The sequence below is a fragment of the Lentinus tigrinus genome (genome assembly GCF_003813185.1).
Source record: "Lentinus tigrinus ALCF2SS1-7 unplaced genomic scaffold L226scaffold_2, whole genome shotgun sequence".
Classification (NCBI taxonomy): domain Eukaryota; kingdom Fungi; phylum Basidiomycota; class Agaricomycetes; order Polyporales; family Polyporaceae; genus Lentinus; species Lentinus tigrinus.
The window spans coordinates 1-19,002 of record NW_027137911.1 but is presented as its reverse complement, the minus strand read 5'-3'; the positions used below and the strand labels follow the sequence as shown (position 1 = coordinate 19,002).

The 19,002-nt window shown below is 57.6% G+C and overlaps 4 protein-coding genes across 4 annotated transcripts; 2 read left to right on the top strand and 2 right to left on the bottom strand.

The window, feature by feature from the left end:
• Positions 1-5,993: 5,993 nt before the first annotated feature.
• On the top strand, positions 5,994-6,293 carry L226DRAFT_565459 (uncharacterized protein; the record flags this gene model as incomplete). Its single annotated transcript, XM_067683802.1, has 1 exon — positions 5,994-6,293. One exon carries the CDS (start codon positions 5,994-5,996, stop codon positions 6,291-6,293), a length of 300 nt encoding a protein of 99 aa, XP_067541172.1.
• Positions 6,294-9,059: 2,766 nt separating this feature from the next.
• L226DRAFT_518792 (uncharacterized protein) lies at positions 9,060-10,940 on the top strand (the record flags this gene model as incomplete). Its single annotated transcript, XM_067678565.1, has 5 exons — positions 9,060-9,197; positions 9,249-9,564; positions 9,622-10,061; positions 10,168-10,276; positions 10,333-10,940. 5 exons carry the CDS (start codon positions 9,060-9,062, stop codon positions 10,938-10,940), a joined length of 1,611 nt encoding a protein of 536 aa, XP_067541171.1.
• Positions 10,941-15,135: 4,195 nt separating this feature from the next.
• L226DRAFT_518791 (uncharacterized protein) lies at positions 15,136-17,294 on the bottom strand (the record flags this gene model as incomplete). Its single annotated transcript, XM_067678564.1, has 2 exons — positions 15,136-16,848; positions 16,947-17,294. The coding sequence occupies 2 exons, from the start codon at positions 17,292-17,294 to the stop codon at positions 15,136-15,138; spliced, it is 2,061 nt and encodes a 686-aa protein (XP_067541170.1).
• A 178-nt stretch (positions 17,295-17,472) lies between these two features.
• L226DRAFT_518790 (uncharacterized protein) lies at positions 17,473-17,907 on the bottom strand (the record flags this gene model as incomplete). The annotated part of the gene is made up of 1 exon (XM_067678563.1): positions 17,473-17,907. One exon carries the CDS (start codon positions 17,905-17,907, stop codon positions 17,473-17,475), a length of 435 nt encoding a protein of 144 aa, XP_067541169.1.
• Between the last annotated feature and the right edge of the window lie 1,095 nt (positions 17,908-19,002).

Below are 19,002 nucleotides of genomic sequence, written 5' to 3'. Positions count from 1 at the left end.
CTTGGTTGTAGCCGCCGCGACTGCCACCACTGTACCCACCGCCGCCACCTCGGCCACCACCACCACCGCCGTACCCGCCTCCTTGGTTGCCATAACCTCCATAGGAAGTTGGTCCGTTATTATAACCTCCTCCACCGGCGCCGCCTCGAGCGCCGCCACGGCCACCTCGCTGGGGAGCGGTGAAGTCATTGTACTGGTTCCTGTTATTGTTATATGACTGCTGCCCGCCCCGGCCGCCGCGCTGCGACTGGTAAGACTGGTGATTGCCGTTGCTGTAAGATGACTGCTGGTACTGCGACTGATTGTACGACGAGCCGTTGTTGCCGCCACCATTCCTGAAATCGCGGCCTCCACCGTACCCACCACGGCCACCTCGGTCGAAGTGGCCACCACGACCGCGCCCTTGGCCGCTTCTCCTGGCGGACTCGAGATCGGAGGAGCTGAGAACGGGAGGGGGCCGGCGCACCCCGGGAAGAAGGACGGAACGATGGGGGGTAAGCTGCTTGGGGAAGAGGTAGAGGGCAGAAAGCGAACGGTCGTTCTTGATGTCGGGGAGATCTTGCGTGGGTAACGGGCAGAAGTAGGTCGAGTCCGGTATGCAATCAGGGTTCGGTAGCAGTGAGCCGCTGATACCTCCACTATGCTTCGGATTAATCGGTAGAGGCTACGAAGAAGTAAGCAACAGAGTCTAGAGAGAGAACGGCTGGACTGACCTCGTCCTTCTTGCGCTTGCCATACAGAGCTTCCAGGGACGGATATAGAGGATGGGCCTCGTATACAAACAAGACATTGTTTCCCCACTTGTTACGTCGCTTCTCATCATCAGAAAGGTTCCCGTATCGCGGCGCCATTGCGTCCAGAAGACGCTTCTCGTCGATGAAGGGGAGAAGCGCAACACCTTGCCAAGCCATGCGCTTCCCGTTCATATCGATCTGGAAGGTCGAAGGATAGAAGTCGATGATCGGAGAAGTATCCTCCATCATGAGATCGTGGAAGGTCTCAGGGATGTGCGATCGACTAGCAAGAGAATTCGTCAGTGAGAGTCGCTATCAGGTACAAGCGCGTCAGAGTGAACATACCTTGCAGCGGGGAACACGCCCATGAGCTGCTCGAAGGGCCTGAAAGGCTGCCCGATGTTGAACTTGATATCCATCTTGTCGAGATCCTCGAAGTCCGCAGCGAAAGGCGCGAAGTGGAACGGGTAGTACCATGTCCATGACGGTGTCTGGGAACGTGAAATGTCAGATGTGACCTGAAAGAAGAGCGGCGAATACATACGCCTTGGTAGTAGTACTGCAGCACCCAAGCCATGCCTTCCACGTAGCACTTCGTGATCCTATGTGATACCACATGAGTCTCATTCTCATTCCTCATTGATCAGGACACTACACTCACTGCTTCCTGAACGCAACGTCGCTATACTCAGCTCCGAACTTCTGCTTGTAATAGCGTTCCCGGTACCCCGGCTCCCACAACCTGTAGTATGAAGCAAGGTCAATTATAGGCTCTCACGCTAGAGCACATCACGCACTTAACGATATCCTCTTGCTCTACTGTCCCATCAGGATTGACCTTCAGGGCGTACGAGGCGTCAGCGGGAGCCTCTTCCTCATCGTCCGGACCCAGATCTTCAGTCACATCTGCCTCCGCATCTGCCTCTGCATCCTCTGCCTCGACTTCGTCAAGACTACGTTTCACGCCTTGCGGCTCAGAGGCATCGGTCATGAAGGAATCCTCGGTCTCGGCGGGGATCTCCTCTCCGTTGATAGAGTCGATACTGCTCTCAGCAGCTAGGGCAGACACGGACGTCTCAGACATCGAAGTTGTCGTCGTCGTCGTCGCGGAGGACAACTCACCCAAGCCAGGGATCTCGACATCGTCGGTACTCGTCACGGGAATGATAGAAGTCGCACTCTGAGCTCTCGACGGCTCTACGGAGGGGGCACTCGGGGGCGGGGCAGTAGTAGCAGCAGCAACAGGTGACGAGGTCGTGGATGATCGCGACGCCTTCACAGGCATAAGGGAAGCCATCTCGGCTTCGAGTATCTCAGCCGCACTCATGTTCGCTTTACGAATCGCGAATCTGTTCTTGACGATATCGCTGTTGGAGCCAGCGAACGCCTGCGCGGCAGTGGCGGCGAACGACTCAGTCTCTGCGGTCTTCGGACCGCCTAGACCTATGCTATCCGCCTTCGCGGCAAAGTCGGGACGAGACGGGAGTGGTGCAGGAGCCGTGGGGGCAGCAGTAAGGTTAAGAGATGAAGAGGGGCCGCTTGAGGTACCATTCGACCCCATCTCTTTTTCGATCTTGCGACGTTTCGCATTCTGCTCCTGACGCTCCTCAGCTATGAAAACTCAGAGTAAGCCCGTGGTTGTTTCGTATGTGATGCATGCATGATACTCACTTTCACGTCTTCGCCGGAAGATCTCGTCCTCACGCCTCGCAAGTCCCTCAAGAATGATCTGGGCTCTCGACAGCTCAAGCTGACCGTGATTGGTGACGTATCCACCCATGCGCGGCAGCTCATTCCGCCAGATCTTCAGCAGAGTATCGATCGCACCTTCACGGATCTCAAGAGACGGCAGATGAGGCAAGAAGTCATTTCCGACGAAGAATATAAGCAGGACCCAATCATCTATGGCCTGTTCGAAGTTGAACGGGAACGGCACCTGTGGCACGTTCAGCTCTGCCTCGAGATACTCTCGTAAGATCGCAACGTCGAGGAAGATGAACGGTTTCTTCTCTGGTGGAGGCTTCTTTATTTCTGCTTTCGTGCCCGTACATTGCGCCGCGTAGTGCCCTTCCTGGCCACAGATGCGACACGCAGTGCGACTACCTTCTTGGTGGAAGACATCCTCGCGCAGCACTCGGAAGTTTGGTTCGTGGGTCGCGAGGGACAACATGATGAAGTCGGCGTCCTACGGTACATTAGTATAGAATGCGCACCGGAAACAGCAAATACAACGTACCAGTCCATATATAACATATTGAGAGTTCGGGTTGTGGCCCGGGTTGCTGCGCTGACGCCGAATGAAATCCATAACCTTGTGTTCACCCTCGCCGGGCACGCTGGCGTCAGAGATGATGACCTGAAGCTGTAAAGCGGATGAGTGAACGTCCACAATGGACGATTCCCAGTACGTGTAACGCACATCCTTCCATCCGGGATCCTGATTCATCTTCATGACGACCCAGTAACGCAATGAAGCGGCAAGTAAATTCATGAAGGGAGTACCAGGAGTAATGGCGTTACTATCCCAGGACTTCTTGTTCTTCTCGTCTTCACTGAGTGTCTTGCCCATGGCTGAAGTCGTGGCAGTCGTGGCGTGAATGGGTTGTTCGGACGAAGCGATGTTTGGACACGTACCTTCCCACATCGCAATAGACTCCTTGCGCGCCTCATCCTTTTCCTTGGCTTCCTGCGCGGAACGGAAACGACGAGAGCGTTGCTCGTTCATCTTGGCTCGAGGAGCGACGCCGTCTGTAAAATGTTGGGAAAATGTAGGGGAGAACACATGGACATAACTCACCTATTGCCATAAACAGGAGACGACGCGGACGGACCATGTTGACAACGCGTTCGGTGTACTTGAAGATTTCAACCATCATTTCCTCTTCAGTCTCTGGTGCAGGCTTGCCCTCAGGATGCGTACATGGGTGGACCTACACGCGCCAAAAACGTTGAACATGACAACAGCGGCAACAAATTACAATACTCACGATACCGTTCATATCCAAGTAAAGATTGTCAAACTCGACTCCGTTGGGATTAGGATCCGCCATATTGACCGGGACAGTAATCTCGTTCCCTTCGCCATCGGGTATCTTCGTTTCCTCTCCTTCTACAACGGGGAGGACTAGAACGCACTGTCAACATGCTGAAGGAGCATAGCAAAAGGGAGAGACGCACTAATTTTAGGGTACTTTTTACTAAGCCAGCGAAAGAGGGCGGGAACACCCTGTAGGTGTTGTAAGCATTCAGTCACCTCGGCGCTGCAGAAAACGCACCATGATTGTGTCTTACAATACCCAAGAATACGTACTGGCGAATAAATGAAGGGAGAGGAGATAGCGTGAGGTCGTGGAGGCGGAGGAAGAGGTGGGGCATTGACCAGTGTTGTACCAGTTGACCTGGAGTTGCGGTCAACTGCGGTCTACTTGTCGACTTCTCAACATGTCAACCCTAGTGAAAACGGGGGACAGGAAGAGGGAATTAGAGGGAATCTCGGCTAGCTCTGGTAGGCGCCGCAGGAGATTCGTGCAGAATCGCACGTTCTCCCGAAAATGAGACAAATACCGATTATACACGATTGTTAGCGAATGTCTGAGAGACCGGCTAGTTCAAATCCCATCCATTCGTTCTGAAGCCCCCCTAGTCTCGTCCCCATCCGTTCTTGCCGCTCGTGCCTCCCTCCAGAACGTCTGGTGCTCGGCAAGGCATGCCGTGACACAGGTCACAGGAGCGCCCGCGCATGTCATCTACGTTTTGTCAGCACATCACTAAACCCTGCGCGGGTACCATGGCAGGCTGTAGCACGGGCCACCGTAGTACCCCCATTTGGCTATAGCCATGGTGGGCAGTGATACGTCTATTGAGAACCTAACCACGGTGAGCGGCAATAGGGATCGGGACAGGGTATGTAGTGTGTAAGGTGGGATGAGGTTCCCGTCGGGAAAACGTGCAAGTAGAGGTAGTGGATGATAGTACAAGACGCAGGACTGTCGCGCAGGGTAGCAGTGGGTCGGCGATACCCGAGACTCGCTTGAGCGGCAGAGGTTTGTCGGAGGCGCTTACATTCTGTGAGGTCTGTAGAGCCGCACATGGTGTTCGATAATGATCTACAGAAATTCACCTACACGTACAACCCCCTACAGTCCAAGACTGGGGGACCAGAAGTATGCATGAACTTCAGTTAGGATGGCGGTAACTGTATTCACAATGTGCCGTACGGCATATACACATCTTCTATGATATTGTACTCCTCATAGCCTGACTCCGAGTCCTCATGGTTTCCGCAAAGCAAAACCGCTGTGCGACCTCAGGAAGTTCTTCCCCAGGAGTCTTAGGTTCTATTTCAACTCACGAAGCTAGTACATAGTGCTAATGCCAGTCCTAGTAGGAGGTGCGGAAGCAAGAAGAGGGGAGAGACGCGAGGTGTGTGGAATGAGCGAGTGTGCGGGAAGGTCGCGAGTGTCGAGGTTGTAATGGGGAGGAGAAAAGTCGCTTACCGCTCTGCCAGACACCGGGTACCAGCCTCGCGGGCTCAGCTGGCCCCTACAGTGACCTCTGCCAACAACCTGCTACATACTTCCATGCTTGACATCGCCAACCGTCCAGCGGCTCATCCATCCTGGGCAAGTCCTCCTCGTTCTCGTTCTCGTCCTGGCCTTGAGTACCAGTAGCCGCACGGCCAGGAGATGTGGAGGGACTCTGGAAGGGGTGTTGTCGTCATTGTGTGCCGGGACGTGGTCGCTGTCATCGTTGCCAAGATGAGAGCCCAATCCTGGACGCTGATGACGCCATAGACGCGCCGTATTTGGGAGGGCATCGGTCATGTGACCGCATATACTCCGTTTATTAACAGTGTCCTCTGTCCACGATCGTACTCTTGCTCCTCCGTTTCTGCTCTGTATATAAAGCTACAGACATCGTCTTCAGTCTTCTCCACCCTCTCTTCCCTTCCACCGTCATCTCTCCTTTCACCCATCCCTCAAGCCGCCCCTCCATCCGCCAACACCGCCTCCAAGCCCCCGCCCAGAGACACTCTCAATCACCCCCGGAGAGCGCAGGTGAGCAAAGGTAAGCCCTTCCCGCTCCCGTTGACGAAGTGCCAGTACCGTATCTTCATAGTGTGGTATGTACTTCAAGTTGCTTCTTGGGCACCGCCCGGCAAGCGGAGCTCTAAGGCGTTGTTCTCTCCTCAAGTCTCTCGAGGGAGCACCTAGCATTGACGGCAGAGTTTCTGCGCGGTGATGAGTGAGTTCTCCGCATATGCCATGTCATCTTTCCCCCGACCCAACGACCGTGCCCAGGGCATTCTTTGTCGACATTCGCTCCTCCTTCCTCACCTCCGCCAGGTTCACCCGCTACGAGCTCACCGAGATCGTTGGCCCCGTCTGCGAGGTGGAGTCGACCACCGCACTCCACGAGCCCGCGACCCACGCTCTCGAGCTCGCCCACGCGCTCGCCTTCCGCAACGGCCTCGACAACTCCATCCTCGCCGCCCCCGGCCGCCACGTCACCGCTGAGGACGTCAAGGCGTTCATCGTCGCCGTCCTCGACAGGTTCTAACTGTGTCTGTAGCGTCAAGCCGATGTCGACCTGGACATTGCTCCCCACTCCTGACACCTCCTAGCCCGCTGGCCAGTCGATGAGTGGGAGTTTATCCATACCAATTCGGATTCCGGTACGTACTCATGTCTAGTACGGAATTGCCATGTGCCTCCAGTCTCACCTGTTGTTGCAGACAAATACGAAGTCTTTGCTCCTGTTCCAAGATCGCCCTCCTCCCTGTCCTCGGCTTCATTAACACTTCTCTCTCAGTTTCGTTCTCAGTCTTGTGCTCGGTCTCGGTCTCGTTCTCGTTCTCACCCTCATTTTCACCCTCGAAATCGCTCACGTTTACTCTCTTCGCCACATGCTCTTTTGCTTCTCGTGCATGCGCTTGCTCTCACTCAGTATGAAGTTTGCTATCATTCGTTACATTTTGTATAGTGTATTGATTTACAATACATGATTATCGCTATCTTCCATTCAACGTGTGCCTGCCTTACGCCAGCCCGGGCCAAGCGAACCCAAAGCGTATTTTCTGGTAGAGCCGCCCCCAGGAATCTCTAGACAACGATCGATACCTGCGGTAAGAATGACAGTGAATGAGAATCGGTGGTAGAGCCTCCTGCAAGGTTTTGTAGAGGTTCTGTATAGCTCCTGCTGGGGTTCTGCAGAGCTCTATCGAACCTCGCGGGCGGCTCTACCATGCGCTACCGTGGGCTGCAGCGCTTACACTACAGTTCGGTAGACGGCTACTCATATCGGGCCACCCTCATCATGCGCTGATGTTCCTCTACCAGCCCTATAGAGATATACCAAGGCTATAGTATATTGACTAAGACATTGCAGGTTTCCCGACGCCTGTCTGGTCAAGGTCCAACGGCAACTCCGGTAGCGCTGGAAGGAAGCTAGGAGGGGTAGAGGCAAGCAGACTAAGGAGAACTCAACGGGCTGGGCAGCTGGTTGGACTTCTGAGAGCGGAGCCCGGAAATGATGATATTGGTAGGTGAGGACAGTTCCGGTAGATGGTGAAAGACACAGTAGCGGTACTAACAAACTCAGTAGTGATAGCGGACTCGGTAGCGGTAACCGCCAGCTCCGACTACTCAAGATGGACAGTTCCCGAAGAGTCCCCCATGCTACCCCCCTGGACAAGGCCCCGCACCTAACACCCAGCTATACTACCTGCCCTGCCATGACCTGCGTGACTTCAGCTGCTATTACTGTGGGCTGGACCAGTGCAACATTCAGAACTGCCTGACAGTTGAAGAAGATCTCTGAGATGGCCTCATCACACAGGCGGGCCTGAAAGGGGAGATTCACCTGCATGACAGTTCTTCAGTCCCGCGTGGCCACAGATGTATCCATGACTGAGTACAGGCCTTCTACAACTGGAACCCAGGCCGAGTGCTGCCAACCACCCAGGCCCAGGTCTCCACTGCCGAAGCCATGATGTTCTCTATACTAGCAAACTCTACTGAGTGACCGGTCTGCATGCAGGATGAGGAGATCAAGATGCTAGAGCAGAAGCTGACTCTGATGATAGGGCTCCGGAATCAATGGAACTGAGAGGTCTTCGATGGTGTCGAGCTAACCACCAAGCCATGCCGGTCAGGACAGAAGGCTGCTTGACAGAGGGCAGACCGACAACTGGTGCCCTCTGCCTCTATCAAAGAAGTTACGGAAGAGGACCCACTGTCATCAACACAGGCAGAACCTTCTCAAATGCCCCACTCTAGTCCACCGGCACCAGAAGTCCAGCCACCGTTACACCCGTATGCGACCGTTAGTGATGCAACCACCACTGAAAACCCAAAGGTGCATGACTACGTATACTGCTCCAGGCAGGCCTCCAGGTTGCCTCTGCTCCAGCCTTCAGTCATGCTGGTCACCGATGCAATGATCATGGTCCCGGACATGGGAGCCACGAAAGACGCCCATGGTTTAGAGTGCCCCTCCCTCGCTGTCCAGACCAAAAGCTGTGTGGCCCCAGTCAAGCCCAGGGCCGTGGTCTACCACAATGTCCTGCTGGTAGCCAATCCAGAGGCAGAAGAATAGATTCATCAGTAAAACTCCAAATTTATTAGCTGACTTAGTGACTTAGCAGCTTTTAGGGCTGATAATAACTCAGGCCCTGGCAGTCGGTTTGTGATGAAAATTTATACACATGTTTGAAGGTATTGTTCCAACTGCCTCTCAAAATTGTGAGGCAAACGGTGATGCGTCGACTACGGGGCCAAGCAGGGAAAACAACCCACCTAAACACCCAAAGTCTATGCTGTTTGTGCGAGAGGCGAGCGAGTAGGAGGCTCCGCGCCCTAGAGGAGAGGCCCATGCTGGCGGAGATGGACGTAGACGGCGGCGAGGAGAGGAGCGGCGGCCCTGGGGAGGGTAAAGGAAGAGCGTGTATCCTTTTACTGGAGTGTCCACGGAATCGATAACCCTTCCTTGCCAAGTGGTAAAGCCCTCGTCGCCCCCACTGAGCGCGGCCTGAAAGTGCCGCCGTAGGTAGTCCCTCGTCGCAGCGGCGGGCTGAAAGTCCTCGGTAGCCACGGGGGCGCGCGCGCCCCTACGCCCAGAAAGGCAAACACTATACCCAACGCCGACTGGCCCTCTGGCATCGCCCGACACTTCTCTTGATCGCCGCTGTTTGCACACCCATAGGCGCAGTGGGGTGGCCAAATGGGGCGTCCTCACAAACAGTCGAGGGCAGGTTGCGGCTCCCGCTATAAAGTTCGCGCCCCCGGCGACGGCTGGCCCCTTCGATCCCCATACGAACCGCCCGCCATGTCCGCTCCCGCCCCCTCTTCTTCTACCAAGCGCCGCCCCCCTTCCTTCGCCAGCGTCCTCGCCCGTTTCCGCAAGATCCCCGCCCCTTCTGCCACCCCCACGACCACCGCCCTCCGCCGCGCCGTCGAGCTCACCGTGAGTCCCGCCGCTCCTCCCCGTTCCCTCCTCCCTAACCCATTCCCTCAGGGCGACGTCCAGCACCTGGACACCGGCGATGACGCCATGCGCGCCGCCTTTGCACACGCTGGCCCCTCCCTCTCCGCCGACGACCACGCCGCCCTGGTGCAGGACTACCTCTCCGCCTCCCGCGCTGCCCTCACGGAGTCCTGCTGCCAGCAGTTGGCGGCAGCGGAGGAGGAGGTGCGATCCAACCGCGCCGCCCTCTTGGAGCTCGACGACGAGGGGGTGCAGCGGGCCGTCGCCTCGTACGAGCGCCTCCTCCGTAAGGCCAAACGCGAGCGCCGCGACGCTCAGGGGATGCTCCAGCGGCTCCGCCGTGAAGGTAAGCCCCTCGTCCTATCTTGATCCTCCTGTCCGCCGCTGACCAGTCTGCCACCAGCTAACTTCGCCCGCTGCCATAAGGACCTGCCTCCGCCGGCCTACCCCTTCGACTCCGGCGACAACTCATCGTTGTCGTCATCGTCATCGTTGTCGTCGTCTGATGAAGGTGAGGGGGACGCGGGCGGCAAGGAGGTTGGCGGCGAGGAGGCTGGCAGCGATGGCGACAGCGAGGAGAGCAGCAGCGACGACAAGACCAGGGCGCCGACTCCCAGCAAGGACAAAGGCAAAGGCAAGGCAAAGGCCCCCACCCCTGCCCCCGGCAAGGACAACGGCGGCGACCAGGACAACGGCGAGGGCGCCGACGTGGGCGACGGTGGGGAAGACCGGTCCCCGCCACGCAAGAAGCCCCGCGTCGCTGCGCCCTCCTCCTCCTCCGACGGCGACGACAATGATGCTGAGGGGCTCAGCACTCCCCAGAAGGGCCGCCGCCCCACCGATGTCATGCTCGTCGAGTGAAAGCCGCTGGTAAGTTCTGTGCTGTCAGCGATACTTTCCCCTTACTGACCTGTCTTTCCTTTTACCAGTGCGACACCTGTCGGGGCAGCGAGCAGCGGAGTGCCAGCCGACGTACCCCAACCCCCTCTGCGCCTACTGCAAGAAGCAGAAGAAGCGCTGCTCGTTCCATGGGGTCGACACTCTCGGTGTCATCAAGGGTATGTCGCCGCCCCTCTCCCTTTGTTCTCCGCTGACCACTCCCTATTGTATCCAGTTGGGGTTCGTCGCGCAGCGTTCTTCAACGGCAGGGGATATACGCCGGTGAAGCGCATCACTGCTCCCCAGGCCCTTCAAGAGGCCTGGACGAAGATCCGGGACGCCGAGGACCACGCCATCGCCATCGCCATCCATGACCGCCGGCAGCTTGCGGTGGAGGCCAAGACGTACGGCCTCTTCCCTGACGCCATCACCACCCCATGGGACCGGGCGGCAGCGTCAGTCGCCTGCCTCAACGCTGCCCCACCCAAGCCCCGTCCTCCCGTCGCTCACCCCCCTCCTCCGCCGGCGGTCGTGGGGCCCTCCTCCTCTCACCGCCTTGTCTTCCCTCCCATCGAGGAGGGGGCCGACGCCCCCGCCCGTGACCACTACATTGCTGCCGTCTGGCGCGAGTACAACAGGGCTGTCACCCAGTCCTTGGTCCTGCGCCACCACATCGCCGAGCTGCAGGAGCGGGAGATGGGTGCGACCGGCCTCGCCTTCGGCGCGTACCGCTCGACCAGCGACTCCGTCGTTGTTCCTCCGCCGCTCGACGTCGTGACCTTGGAGCGCGTCGGCGGCGCGCACCAGGTCCTCAGCAATAGGGAGTCGTCGCTGGAGGCTTGAGACATTTTTCTTGTACCTGTATTATACCATGTGTTAGTGTACCCCCCCACATTAGTTCTTGTATCTGTAGAGTAGAGTAGAATAAGTAAGCAGTCCATAGTAATGTAGATTAGATGTAAGTAGTAGCGTCCTTCTAATTTGAGAGTTGTATTATACCTGAGCAAAGAGAGTGGTGAGCCGCCTTTTAGCAGGCCTTCGACGATGCTTGTTGAGTCCTGGGTAAGAGGGTAAGTAATGAGTGAAAGAGTGTGAAGTTGAGTACGGCGATGGTGTCGCCGACAGCGAAGGCTTCTTCGGCGGTGCTGTCTCCGCCTGCCAAATGTTGAAGTGGTAACGAGTGGAAAGTGTAGTGCAAATAAATGTATTGTAACGTCGCATAGAAAGGGGATCGTGTATGTACTGTGTTGTATAGCGTAGCTAGTCCTCCCCCCACTGAAATCTTCGAGCTCCGGGAGAATCAGGGTGGGTGGGTGGGTAATTACCTAGTCATCGTCGTCAGTGAGACCCTCAAGCTCAGCGAGGTCTTTGGCAGTAACCTGTGTGTCCTCGAGCCGTTTGAGATGCTCGGCATTAAGGTCAAGATTGCTGACTTGGAAATGGATAGGGTTGGTGTGGGCGAGGTAGGGGATGAGTCGGAAGGCCGCTACCGGTCGGTCAAATACTGCGCCGTCCAGTTCGGCGAGGATGTATGTGCCGCCGCGGTTCCTGGCAATGACGACTAGGGGCCCAATGTAACGGGGCCTGGTCTTGCGGTTGAGCGATTTCTCTATCGCCGTGTTTCGCATGAGCACGAGCCGGCCACGCTCAAAGTCGAAGTCCTTGATGACGCGCTTGTGTTCCTCCTCGAAGCGGTGGGCCGCCGCGACTCGTAGCTCGAAGACCGTGGAGCATAGCGTCGCCAGCTGTTTGGGTCGTTTTTGTAGTGCTATCACCCGCCGCGCGAGCAATTCGCTGGTCGTGAGTAGCTTGATGGGGACGGGCATGAGGTAGGTTGCTTCGGCGATGTCTAGAGGGTGGAGGGGGTTTGTCCCCGTTACCGCGAAATACGGCAAGCACCCAAGTCCTCGGCGGACTGTGATCCGATCGGCCCACATAATGCTGTGAGTGCGCGACGCCCACAGGGAGGCGTCGCCGGTGCAAGCTTTGACAAGCGCGTCGCGGACGTGGAAATGGGGTTGCTCAACCGCGCCGTTCACCTGTGAGTTGTAGCCGGAGATGCAGATATGGTGTACATGATATGCCTTTTCAACGTATTCCATGGCTGCGATGAAGGGAGTGCTGTTGTTGGTGACGATCTCGGTGACAGTGCCCCAGCGGCAAAGCAGCTCCTGGAATATCCAGTCACTGAGGGTTTTCGCCAACTGGGTGTTTGCCGCGTGGCCCTCGCAGTACAATGTCGTTGCGCAATGAGCGTGGAAGAAGTGCTTGTACGGCGCTGGCATGTCCATGGTGTCGGCATGCACTCGGACCATCGGCGGCGCCAGGAACGCCACCGTCGGTGGTATGTGTATCTTGCGCACTTGTCGCAGCTGACACTGATGGCAGGAACGCACGTACCACGTGACGTCAGCTTGCCAGTCGGGCCACCAGAACCAGTTGGCGAAGAAGGCCTTAGTCGCGTAGATCCTGTGGTGACCTACGTAGTCGTGGAATTCGACCAGCGCTGACGCCCTCGCTGCCCGGTCGAGCACTCGGCGGGGTTGCTGGCTTTCGGCGAGCTTCCACAGGCGACCGGCCTTATCAAGGGCGAACTGCGCGGTGTATCACTTGAAGCAGCTTTTCACCTTTTCGTCCTTGAACTCCGGTAGCTCTCAGGTCAGCATCCACCGCTGAACTTGGCTCACACGTTCGTCAAGTTGTTGCACTTTTGCCGATCAGGGGAACAGGGAATAGTCGGGGGGGTCTATCTGAGGGAGCGCCGCTGCCGGGCCCGCAGCCTGCTGGGCGAGCACGGCGACGGTCGACTCCTCATTGGCAGTAGAAAGGGGAGTGTCGGCGAGCTGGGGCGGCGGGTTGATCATGTGGAGAAAACCGTAGAGGTTGTCGATCCAGTCGTCGAACCCGTCGTCGTCTTCGGCGGCGGGTGGGTCCCCTGGCTGTCGAGGGCGCCGGGACAGACCATCGGCACCGTGGTGTTTGCCGGGGATGTGGACCAGATCGAAGTGGAACATTTGAATCCCGATAATCCAGCGGTTTATCGAGGCCGACGGTGCGATATCCGGGTGGCCGAGCATCCCCTTGATGTAGCGTGCGTCGGTTTCGATGACAAGATTGCGAATGCCGATGAGGTAGAACTTGAGGGCTTTCAGGGCACGGTATAACCCGTACAGCTCGAGCTTTGGTTGTGAGAAGCGCGCCTCGCGCTCATTCAGCGTGATGGAACCAAAGCGACTGTAGTACCGCCGACGGGGATCGGTGACGTCCTGCTGGCAGAGCTGATATCCAACGGCGATGTAAGAGGTGTCTACGGCGAGGATCACAGGGGCGTCGGACTCGTGGTCAATCGCGCGAAGGGCCAGCGATTCCAGTAGAGAACACTTCAAGTTGGCCATGGCCTGTAACTGTGCTGCGCCGAACTCGAACGGTTCGCCCTTGCGAGTGAGCTTGACTAGGGGATGGGCCTTCTTCGCGAAGTCCTTGATGAAGATGCGGGCGACACCGACAGTCCCTAGGAAGGCTCGGACTTCGGAGAGGTCTTTGCAGGGCCCCCAGTTGACCACTGCTTCGACGTTGCTAGTCTCCGGCAAACGACCCTCCGGCGTGCATCGGTGCCCGACGACGACGATTTCGCGCGCACACAGGACTAGCTTCTTTCCCGAGAACGTCCCGCCGGCATGCTTCATGCGCTGGACGACCCTGTTGACATTCTGTAGGTGCTCCCAGACGAAGCGGCGTACGCCCACATTCTCGGCGATGGTCTCGTAGGTGCCGTCGGCGTTGCGGTAGTCGCTCGCCGGCCCCTTGATCGGCACATCGTCGATGTAGGGGATGGTAACGTGAGGGATCTCTGGCTGCAGTATGAAGGTGACGTCCTCGTGGAATATCGGGACCGAGTTCGACCAGCCCATGGGTAACGTGGTTAGGCGCATAGTCCCGAAAGGCGTCTGGAACGAGGTAAGGTCGCGCGACTCTTCGGCGAGACGGCGTTCATCGTAGCCGACATAGAGGTCAAGGAGCGCGTCGCAGGCCCTGCCGGTGAACTGTTCAGCGAGGTGTTCCGGTATCGGCGGCACCCCAGAGTGTTGGATAGTGATTCGGTTGAGCGGCTCGAGACTGTGGACTATGCGGATGTTGCCGTTCTTTTTGAGAACGCAGAACCACCTCGAGCGATAAGAGGAGTTCAAGGGTTCGTACACCCCGGCGGCGATCTTCCTCTTGATCAACTCTGTCGCCTTCTGGTAGATCCCCGGTGGAATCGGGAAGTTTTGCTCGATGAAGGGGACATGGGGTATTACTGGCAGCTTGACGTCGGGGAACATGTCCGAACGAAAAGTGCCCCGCTCCTCGTCTGTCCAGGCGAAAGCTTGGTTTTGCTTGCACATGAGGTCGTCGAGGAGATCTAACTCGGCGGGCCATAGGAAGTCCTTATGGTCGGCGCGGACAGCTTCCCGTCGTTCGGCGGTGTATCGACCGGTCGGCGCGAACGGCTGGGGGTTCGGCGACAACTCGGGCATTCCCTCGAGTGGGTCGCCGATCATGTTGTGTACGATCCGGTATTCCTTGGGTAGTTCGCCCACGACGGGCTTGACTTTCAGTGCGACGGGCTTGTACTTCTTTTTCACCTTAAGAAACACATCGGCGGTGGCGGACGGGAGATAGGAGAAGCGATATGGACGGGGGAGAGAGTTCGAGGTCGGTCGCCTAGAGAAAAGGGGGGCGGCAACTCGACACTCCTTCGCCGAGGGTTGCGCCTGCGGCGGTTCTAGGGCCGACTCAGTAGTCGGCGGTGTAGGGTCAGGAGAACGTATTGGCGCGGTGTCAGTGGGGGCTTCGGCGGGTGCAGGAGAGGTTGACGACGGAGAATAGATAAATGAGGAGACTTCAGGAGGGAGTTTGTTCTGTTCGCAGGCTAGAAGGTAGGCTTGTTGTAGGGTATCGGTCTCGGTGTCGGCGAGACTTCTATAGGATACGGCGTAGGTCTGGTCGGTAACGGAGTTGTGCTCGAGCACCAGCGCGACATCTCCCTGACCGCCGATCAGATCATCGAAGTCGGAAAAACCGGCAGGGCGTCCCTCTTCACGGGCGGGCGCCCCCTGGTGAAGGTAGGAATCGTCCGTGACAGTCCTGAGTTTGGGCAGGTGACAGTGATCAATTGGTTGCCGTTGGTGGAGTTGACTACTTTGGTCGCCATCAGCATGTCGAAGGGCCGTCCCAGGAGCACGTCGTAGGAAGCATGGCTAATGACGTGGAGCTGGAGGTAGACCACAATTCCCAGAGCACTTTCGAGGGGAACATTGTGCGCCATCCTGCAGGTCTCGTTCGACATGTTGTTCGCTGACACCATCTGCATCTTGGCCTTGTTGTCCCAGGAGATGCCTAGTTCGATGCACTTACTTTCGCTAATCGCCATGATCTGTGACCCAGGATCGAGGACACACTCCATAGGAACTGCTGCGTCGGCGATGACTGCCCAGATGGACCGTAGCTTGTGAGTCGCCCGTCTGACTCTAAGTGGCACATGTGCTCGATCGCCGCTGCGAAACGTCTGGGGGTCGAGCCTGTAGATACCCTGCGGCGGCGCCTCGTCCTCACCGTCACTTGCCGCCTCGCTGGCCGACGGGTCCCCGTCGGCGAATGGAAAAACTGGGACTGCGTCGATCTTGTACGTTTCCAGCACCTCGCCGGCCGCGGGAGGCCCTTCGCCATTGTCGTCGGTGTTGTCAGCAGCGCCGTAGTAATCGTCGAGGACCTCTTCGACAGTGGCCTGTTGGTAGTTGGAGGGCTCGACGACTGTACTGGCCAGGGCCGTGACCGACTTGGTGATGACCTTGACGCACTCCGTTGGCTTCTGCGGGGCCATCGCGACGGGGAAACGCGACAACGCCGTCATCGCGTGGAGGCGTTTCCGTGCGGGCTCGGAGATGTTGATCAGCTCGGCGGTGGTCAGCTGGACGTTGGCCGTGGTATCGAAATTGCGCTGGAAGACCCGATCTAGCGCACCCGGGTCGTATGCCCCCAGCGCGTGCTTGTAGGCCGGCTCCTTCTTAGCTGGCAGCGACAAGGCCGGGTCCTTCATGGCGGACACCTTGGTCTGCAGTGGCGCCGTCTGGGTGCCCTTGGACACCGCGGTTCCGTGGTAGGCGTAGTTCCGAACTTTGGGTGCCCCTGCGCCGCTCCCGTCCGGTACGGCTGCAAAGGGGTGCGCTGGGGCATCCAATGTCAGTGCCTTCAGGGTGTCCTCATTGACGTCGGACCCACGTTCGGTGACCTCGGACGTGGGTAATTCAGTGGTCATGGAGGAGGGCGGCAACGCTTCTGAGTCCCCCATCGGGGAGGGGGTTGCTGGGTGCGCTCTGGTCCTTCGTTGTGGCAGCGGTGGCAGATGTACCCCGTCGAAGACTTCTCTGCGCCGCCAGCCCTTAACCAGGTCAGCGGCGAGCTGCATCGCGTGCGCGGCTTCCTCCTCCATCAGCTCATTCTCGATGTCCTGTAAGTTTGCGTTGACGGATAGCAGCATGCTATGGACCTGGCCCAAGCCCGCGGCAGCTGGCGGTGCTGGTTGCGGGTTTGCCAACGACGGCGGCGGTTGAGTTGATGAGCCATGTATTTGTGCTGCCACGCGCTGCCCCGGATGATCGGCGTGCCACCGCATAACTCGTTCATGCATTGGGCCGGGCCCTGACAGCGGCTCCCCACTGCCTGGCATCAGTATTCTGCGTGTCGCCAAATGCCTCTGGATGTAGCCGGCCTGGATATCCTCCTCTGCGTAGGGACAGGTCCAGCTGTGGCATCTGGTGCGGAAACAGTAGAAACAATGGTCCGGTCGGGGGGGTACGCCGAACTCACCGGCAGATACTGCTGAGGGAATGGCGACGGGTTCTGCGATTGGTTGAACTGGGGTTGGTTTAACGTGGGGCCGTATACTGGCGGCGACGGCTGGTTGTAAGCGCCACTATGGTTCTGGGGCGTGGGCTTGGTGGTGCGGAGGCTCTGCATGAGTGTGGACGGAATCTCGGCCTTGAAGCCTGCGAGGGCCTCACCGATCCCTTCCTTGATTGACGGCGATGGGGAGCGCGGTGGCGGCTGCGGTGCCAGCGTGTTCGATGGGGAGCTAGTCCTGGCCAAGCTGCCCGCGCCGAGCGCCAGGACCACTGCACTCGCAGCGGACGTGTCGCCGGGCGCGATGATCAACATGTATGCTCCCCGGCGGGTTCATTCCAGCCAGACGTGGTGGATAGCTTCGTGGACCTGCGCTACGGTATAGATATCGTTCTCCGTTTTGTTCGGCGCGGTGACGTCGAGATGACTAAAGATCGCCAGCAACAGCTCCTTCGGCACCAGCCCCATCAGCTGTGTCGAAGCCAGATCTTCACTAAGTCAGGATGGGTTTTAGACTGGTCAGGAAGTCCACGACGGGGTGGAACTGGCTGTAGAAGTGCAGATAGTTGGCGTAGTTGTCGATAGGGTTCCGCGCCTTCTCCTGGACCAGGCGATGGTAGTCGGAGAGGGTGAACTGGTTCTTGTCATCGCTGAGATAGTACTGGAGCACGTCGTTTCTGAAGTCCTCAAAGGTCTTGACCTGGTCACGGTACGAGGCGTAGGTAGACCATAGCCGGCGGATCTCTGCGGGGACGTACATCGCCGCTGCTTTCTTTTGCTCCGTTACGTCGGTGATGTTGTACTGCGTGATGAGGCGCTGGACGTCATCAAAATACGCCTGCACACTGAACCGGTCAGTCTTGTCCCACTCCGGCACTCCGCGGTCGGTGCGGAGGGGTAGTGCGGTGAACCCAGTTGCGGGGGGCATATTCGGCGGCGGTGACAAACGGACGGGGGATGGGATGGCAGATGGCGGTTGTGAGGCTGAGCACGGGGTCAGTGTGAGAGGGGAGAGTGGGCCGTATAGAGTTTCCACGAGTACTGCAAGGTGTGAGTGTTCAGCGAAGTGAGCTTGTTACTGCAGTAATTCCTCGGCGAGAAATCTGCAGACTCATTCAATGACGGCGGCAGGGAGCTCGTAGGAGCGGCAGGGTCTTAGGGGGATTGGTGAAGGGGTTCGCGACAGTTTGAAGGTGGTGGCAGAATTAAACCCCTCACAGTGGGCTCCAAAATGATACGTCAACTATGGGGCCAAGCAGGGAGGAACAACCCACCTAACTACCCAAAGTCTACGCAGTTTGTGCGAGAGGTGCTTTCTGGTTCCCTTTGTTAACTGCGCGCACAAGCAGGGAGCGGTGTTCGATCAGCAAGGACTTGGCGACGTCGGCGAAGGCGGCGGCGGCGGGCAGTGGAACAAGCAATTCCGACGAGTGAAATGTATCGGCGGCGGCGAACAATGATGTTTAACTAAACAGCAGCGAAGGAGAAGTGTAAAGTGGCGACAAGTTCAGACAAGCGGCGACAGGCTTCTTCTCTCGAGATCTTAGCTCTGTGGGGTGAAGTGACCTGGGATTCCTCGCTGGCTACCCTGTCTAGTCTATGTACCTGTGGCGCTAGGGCAACGCCCCCTGCGATCCAATGAAACTGGTCGCCGGCGCGTGATTGTGGCTGCTGCCCTCATGTAAGAGTTTGGAAGAGCCTCAGTCACACACGCCCGAAGTACGCTGCACCAATCTCTGTATTGGAGACGTGCTAGTACTCGGTGGACGTGGTGAAAGGCTGAGCCGACACCACGTCGAGGCGCACGTCTTGTACGACGCGCGCCAATACTGATTAGATACAATAATAGTCCATGTAGTAGTCCGTATAATAACTATACTAGTCCCTATTGTAATCCCTTACATTCTCCCCCTCTAGAATCCACTACGGGTTCTTGATTAGGATAATAGATGCAATAGTATCGTACGCAGTCCGAATGCCCATTCCGAGTCGTGGTTCTTCAAGAAAATATACGGTATGCACA